At 36.2% G+C, this 7485-nt stretch overlaps 1 protein-coding gene across 1 annotated transcript; it reads left to right on the top strand.

The window, feature by feature from the left end:
• The first annotated feature begins 5951 nt into the window (after window positions 1-5951).
• On the top strand, window positions 5952-6911 carry MC2R (melanocortin 2 receptor). Its single transcript, XM_065752500.1, has one exon. It carries the CDS (start codon window positions 5952-5954, stop codon window positions 6909-6911), a length of 960 nt encoding a protein of 319 aa, XP_065608572.1.
• The last annotated feature ends 574 nt before the right edge of the window (window positions 6912-7485 follow it).

Raw genomic sequence — 7485 nt, 5'->3', positions numbered from 1 at the left:
GTTATTACTTTTCCCCTCTGATATTGCCAAGGTTTGAAACATACTGAGAACTCAGTTCGTCTTGTCTTAATCTTTTCCACTTTTCTGACTCACATTATATTTGATGAAGTACCCAGGGCTTGCACAATGTTTTGTATTGAAGCCATATTAGCACTGTATGGAGATGAGTAGCCCTTGCTAATACAGCTTCTGTGTAGCCTGAATGTGTTCTTGTTTGTTTGTTTTTTATTGTTGTTGTTGGCAACAAAATCATGGCATGTTGTATATATCCAAACTTAAATATGAATGAGATATAAATATATCCATATATAATATGAATCCAGATTTCCTGATGACACTTCTCCTTATTTCTAAAACAAACATAGCTGTGTTATCTCAAAGCTGACATTATGGGGAAAAGATGTGGCAGTAAGACATAAACATCTTCTACATTTTCTTCATCTATATATTTTAAAAATCTTTCAGAATGTCCAGTTCCTGATCCAGAATGAAAATGCTTCTATACCATATCTAAAGTCATATCTAAAGTCTGGTCAGTGTATACATGTATATCGAACATTTTAAATGTCAGTGAGAGTGATTTGCAACCAGATTTTACTCTAGAAATGTTGCTTATAATTAGGTCTGAGTTATAACTGTGTAGGAAACATTTTGCTAGAAATTATCCCAGTTGGCATGTGTGTGGCTTTAGGTTCAACAGTATTTTTTCAGTATTTAGATTGTACGTGTGTATGTTTCCCTTGTATCATTGCTGCCTTTTATGCCTAGCAGGGTAAAATTTCTGTGAAAGCACTAGACATGAAAATTGTACGGGACATATTCCTTATTTTGATGCACTATATCTCCAAGACTTACAGCAGCAAACATCCTTATATAACAAACACTTATTTAGGACTGATACCAGTCCACGAAATTGAAATTAGGCTATAATGTTATAGAATCCTGGGCACTCATGAAAAAACAGGTGAGCTGTCATTAATATCTGGCTAACTCTGTTTTGCTGAACACTAGAGGGAGATCAAAGCAAAAGAATAAATGACTAATGAACTATGGTTACTAATTCAGTTTTTTCATAACTTTTCAACTGATAAGATGAAACAGCAGGTATCCTAATTTTTACCCACTGTTTTCTCATGCTTTTATTTGATATTGTTCTACCTGAGATGTAATTTTAAAAAATAATGAAAACCTGAGAAGGAAAAGGACTGTGTTTACATCGATATTTCAATGAATGAATTCTGTGTGAAAATATTTTTTTGCATGAGATGTTTACTTTGATGAGAAGATTGAGATTTCAGCAGCTGAAAAGCAAAACAATAAGCACCCAGCCCATCTGTCTTACTGTTTTCTAAATACACAGGACTTTGTTTTGGTACATGCCTGCAGCAGTAAGCAGAGGAAACTCATTTATCTGCAGGACACTCATCAGTGTGTAAGCAACTGAGATTGCTTACATTCAGAATAGGGTGCAACTCTTTCACAGTCATAATGGCTGTTTTATTCAGTGTTTGCTGAGCAAAGTTTGTAAAATAAAATATACCTTTTAAGGTGCATATATATATATATATATATAGTTTTATGTAATATAAAGTTATGAAATGCACACTTTTTTACCCTCTCAGTTACTGCTGGGAAATACCAAAGGCTTTCCATAGAATTCTCAAAGGAAGAGCCCTTAGGGCATTTAATAGTTTCCTAAGAGGAAGGATCTGGCTTATCAGGCTCTAGCAGAGAAAGAACCCTGGCATCCAAGCTTCAAAACTAAATAATTATTCACGCTGCAGTTTGTACAAAGACTGCTATGCTCTTTGGGATGCCTGAGCTGGGTGAAAACAGCACTGTGTTGGTACTTATTGAAGAGTTTACATTGGGTTAGGTCCTGCTGCATTGCCCACCAGACGTCATAGCACACTAATGGATGCATCAAATGCATGTTGTTGTTATTTTAGGGGAAAACAAGGATTGGTCCAGGCTTAGAGGAGATGATAGAAGGGAGTGGAAAAAGAAGCATAGGTGGGTAGGGAGAGGTGGATCTTGGCCGCTCAGCAGAGCAATCTGCTACAGTACCTTGTTGCTATTACTGCTAACCAGGCCAATGTACTTAACATTTTGGAACTGAAGGAAGTGCTTTGTTTATTTAATTAATAACTGCTTATCCAAATAAAAAAAAAATACATATCAATTGCAGACCTGACTACTCCCAGACCTTCCAGGTACTAAGTTACTGCACTCCTAATGCATGGAAATTTGAATTTTGTTATCAGTGTGCACTGGGCATGCAGGAAAGAATTATGCATTCTGTACAAAGCTAATTCTGCTCAGTGCTGAGACTTGTTAACATGCACTGGGACTTTCTCAGTATGGCTGCAGGCTGAAATACTGGTGTTACATCTTAGCTGTGCAATATACACAGTGCCAACATACTTTGTCAGTGTCAGGGTGTTGTAAAGAGACAAACTATAACCACAGTGAATGAGTTCAATTGACAGGTAATCCAAATTACATTTGTTTCCTACATTTCTATGCTATTGTCTGTATACTTCCCAGTCCTGGCTTCCTGTCCTACCTGCTTTGACTTGCTTTAAAAAACTACAGACTGAATGGAAAACATTGATAATATTACAAATGTATGCATTTCAGCTACTTTACTATTGTTGTCAGCTCATTTCTCATTATGCCAGCTCAGGGCACTGCCCCTTTTTACATAAATAATGTTTTAGCACATGCAAAATGACTGAGCTATTGACTTCTCCCTCCAAGACCTAATTTAAACATGTGAAGGAAAAGCCTTAGGTTTTTTGCTGGCTTTGTGATACTTATCATTGAATTTGAAAATGTGTTTCAAACTGAATGGGGTTTTTTGCTTGTTTGTTTTTGTTGTTATTTGTTCCTTATTATTATGCTATCATTGCTTCCTGATAAAGGCAAAATTTTTATTAGATTGTGCATCACCAAGAGTGGGAAAATCCAATTAGTTCAACCACTGATGGGGGGGAGAGGAGAGGAAAGGATTGTAGTATAAGGCACTGTTTTATTCTTAAAAAGCTAGGTCCTATTTTTTACAATTCTGACACATATGCACTAGTTTTTAAAGGTTGGATTTTGCAGACTTCTGCAGAAGTAAACTCTGAGATTTATACAGAGATAAACCAGTGACTGTTGTCTGTGAAATGACATTGGTTCTTCATCTGGGCAATACAACTCGGTATTGACAATGGAGAGGAAGTGTGTTTCATCCAGGCTATCTCCAGTAGTTCAGCCAATGCAAGAGGGTAAATTCTTTTCAGTTGTTGGCCACTTATGGCTTTGTGCAAAATGACCTTGGCTCTAATTTCAGTAGGTAGCCAGTGGAAATATGACTCTTAGCACCAGGGTATTCTTGTGTCTTCCTTCTGTGAAACCTGGTAACTTTTAGGACACACTGAGGTTACCGATCATGTTCATAAGAGCTTTACACTCCATATGTAGCTTGCCTATGTGTTGCTCATAAGCACTGAACTACTTTGTTCACACTGTTTGGTCATTCTGTTACTGAAAAAGAATCCTGTAAATGTGAGATTATGGCAGAGGTATGATCAGATACTACCTGTACTAACTGTACAACAGTGTATGTACACAAATACTTATGTCTGCTAAGTCTCAGACAGAAATGGTATGACTGCCCTGCACTGAAGTATCAGAACAGGGATAATTGGGAACATCCTTCATGGAATCCTAATAATACAGTCTGCAGTAGCCATATATACATACTGAAATGAGAATTTCTGAAATAAGAATGTCTTTTTTTGGCTGTTAATTGTCTGAAAACAGCATTAAGTGGTATAACTTAATCGTTCATTTCTATAACTGCTAACAATCCTTTATAAGATCTCTGCCCTAATCAACTACTGTACTCAACACAGAGTTACCGCAAATTTAAGAACGTTTATATTCTGAAAAAGCAGTAAATGTAATATGTCATGCCATTAGTAATGCTGTTTTCAGTGAAGGGCCATCATTTTTATCAAGGTAATAAATTCAGCAGTATGAGTGTACCAGCAAAGCAGCAGTACTGAAAAAGATTTCTGTGAGAATAAGAAGGCATTTTTTCCAACTGATTATCCTCTTTAAATCCCATTTAAATGAGCTTTTGTTTGCAGTGTCCATGTTGACATTCTGTTAAGAGTGAAAATCAGATTACAAAACAGGTTGCTAGATTTAAATAACAGAACTTAACTAGGACAGTAGTTCTAGGTGAAGATAGGAAAAACATAGCATTTCAAAGACACTGGTGCATCTCTTGCACATGCTGGCAGACGCTGACCTAAATGTCCAGATGTGCTGCAGTGTAATTCAGTTGATTCATTCTATTACAGGGCCTTTTTTTTTTCTTTTTCAGGTATGGGTGCTCTCTTGAATGCTTTCTTTAAAGTGAGATAATAGCTTTTTCAGTTGAGTTCATGTTCTCTGATTGTCCGCTTTTCAGCATATTTCACTGCAAGTAGCACCTTACTGGCAGTCTCAGCAGATGATAATAGCAAATCCTGATCAGAAACCCATTATCCCTTGATATGTGGCCAAACTCATTTAAGCTGAATGCTCAAAATGCTTGAGAGCTGATCACATACAAGCAGTGGTTCAGCTATGCTATTTATTTACAGACAGCCACCAACACTTTAAGGAGGACTTGTATAAAAAGTAATTAAAACTTCTGAATTCTTCCCTTGAAACAGTACTAAAGGGCATCTAAAGGTTATTATTATTATTATTATTAATAATAATAATAATAATAATAATAATATAACCATATTATATTGTTATAATAATATAACAATAAAGGTTAGCAAACCTGACTAGGAACAAATGCCCAAATGCATTTCAAGACATACTGGTATGAAAGTGCCAAAGAACTAAAGGCTGTTTTGAACTTAAAAGCAGGAGAATATTTCAGTTCTTAAAAAGAAGGAACATTCCAAATAGAACTGCATCTGTACTTCACAAATTAAGCTATTAAAATTACAATAAAAAGTGTGCCTAATTCTCTATGGGTAATATCTGAGCCAAATTAATATCACATGCATTTATACCTTAATGAATAGCTTAAAAAAGCCTAATCCTTTGGAAAGATTCCTATAGGCTTTCATGTAATTTAGATCAGGATTATTACAGAGAAAGAAAAAGAATCATTTCAATGGTGAAACAAAACATTTGATCCTTTAGATAGTTTTAAAATACAGCCAAAAAAGGATTTTGCTTTGGATCTTAGAATTATGTTCAAATCAAAAGAATGTTTCAATTTGTCTGAAAAGGCAGTTTGGCACTACTACCTAACATACCTCTGAAAAAAGACAACAATATTTACATTGTTCACGTCTAAATTAAGAGAGTTTTATTTCAGCATCAGCAATGTGGTGGTAAATATGTTACTGTTCTGGACAACAGCTTATCTTGGCATTGGTCTCATTCCTGTCTAATCTTGTGAGAAGATCTCTACAAATCTTGTGAGAAATGCCAGACTTTCTCAAAGAAAACAGCTGGACCAGTAGAGACAGCCAAATTCTTGAAGTCTGTGAAACATGGGATGTTCATTGGTAAGGAAAACTATGTTTTTAAAAAAAACTTTCCTGAAGCTAACAGACTTTACACCTTATTCTCCTCTGGAGTACCCTCTGGAGCCTGGAGCAGCTCTTATTTTATCTGAATCAACTTTCCTCACTCCAGTGATATATTCATTCAATTGGAAAAGCTGGTGTTTCAAATGTTTGGTTGTTTTGGCACATGGTAATTTTCTTCTTGATATTTATGTTTCTATATGTTCTATTGCAGGAGAAATTGAAAACGTTTCAGTTAAGTCTTCAAATTGTTCCTAATGAAGGAGAAAGCCTTCATCAAAAGGATGGTCTGACTGACAGGTCAGATTCAGAGTAAAGCCAAGCCTGAGAAACAAGAGAGGCTTTTTACAAGCAGAAGAAATGAGCACTGAGAGACCTTCCAACCTCATCAAACATGCAGAGCAGACAAGCATTCCATCTCTCAAAAATATAACTGATTTTTCCTTAAATATCACTGACTGCAATCAGGTTGTGGTGCCAGAGGAAGTTTTTTTCACTGTTGCTGCTGCTGGCATACTGGAAAATCTACTTGTCCTTGTTGCTGTCATCAAAAATAAGAATCTGCACTTGCCCATGTACTTCTTCATTTGTAGCTTAGCCATTTCAGACATGTTAGGTAGCCTGTACAAAACTCTGGAGAACATCTTTATTATCTTGTGCAAAATGGGGTACCTGACACGTCGTGGGGACTTTGAGAAAAAGCTGGACGATGCCATGGATTCCATGTTCATTCTGTCTTTATTGGGGTCCATTTTCAGCTTGTTAGCTATTGCAGCAGACAGATACATCACTATCTTCTATGCTTTGCGGTACCATAATATAATGACACTACGAAGGGCTTTGGTTATCCTGGCAATCATTTGGACGTTCTGTGCTGGCAGTAGCATTGCAATTGCCCTCTTCTCCCATGAAGTAGCTACAGTCATTCCCTTCACCATCCTGTTCCCTTTAATGATGGTTTTTATACTATGCCTTTATATACATATGTTCCTCCTAGCTCGATCTCATGCTAAAAAGATTGCCTCTCTGCCAACCAGTGCAGTCCATCAGAGAACTAACATGAAAGGAGCCATTACACTGACTATTTTCCTTGGAGTCTTCCTTTGCTGCTGGGCCCCCTTTGTTCTTCACATCCTTTTAGCAAGATTTTGCCCACATAATCCTTACTGTGCCTGCTACATGTCTGTTTTCCATGTGAATGGGGCCCTTATAATGTGCAATGCAATCATCGATCCTATGATTTTTGCATTCCGAAGCCCAGAATTACGGAGTACATTCAGGAAGATGTTCTGCTGTGCCAGATACAACTGGAAATTCTAGAAACTAAATGAAGGTGAATATTACAGAAGCACACTCATGCAACATCAGTTCACAGAGTTAAAAATACAACCCAAAATAATGCTATACTTGCAGGACACTGCCAATGATTTTCAGAGGGCTGTAAAAGAATACATACAAGCAATATATCCAGACAAGTCTCTGCCAACCAAACCTCCAGAAATATTACTGATTAATTATTCTGATAATTTTCATGTAATAGTCTAAAAATAACTGCATTGACCAGCTTTTATCATTTCAGAAAAATTTAAATGTAAATCTTCTGCAGCAAGCCTTGTGTTCCCCCAGAGTTGAGTTAATGGCAACTCATTTTGTATCAGTAATTTCAATTTAAAATGTATACTACTTTAAAATTCTGTTGTTTAAATCACAAATAAATTAATAATTATTTTAAAACTTCACGTTTATATAGATGTCTATGATAGAGCAGAAAAAATGGACATGTGTTTGTATTTTGCTGGCAACACTAACTCATTATTTTGTTCTTCAACCTTGGCTCTCCTTAAAATCATGCAATTAGTAATCTTCAAGTTAAAAAAAAAAAAAACCTTTGGAG

Source organism: Cyrtonyx montezumae, unplaced genomic scaffold (genome assembly GCF_038088225.1).
Source record: "Cyrtonyx montezumae isolate F1298 unplaced genomic scaffold, pur_monq_1.0 scaffold_8, whole genome shotgun sequence".
In the NCBI taxonomy this organism is placed as follows: Eukaryota; Metazoa; Chordata; class Aves; order Galliformes; family Odontophoridae; genus Cyrtonyx; species Cyrtonyx montezumae.
The sequence above is the reverse complement of the archived record's forward strand: the minus strand, read 5'-3'. Positions and strand labels throughout refer to the sequence as shown.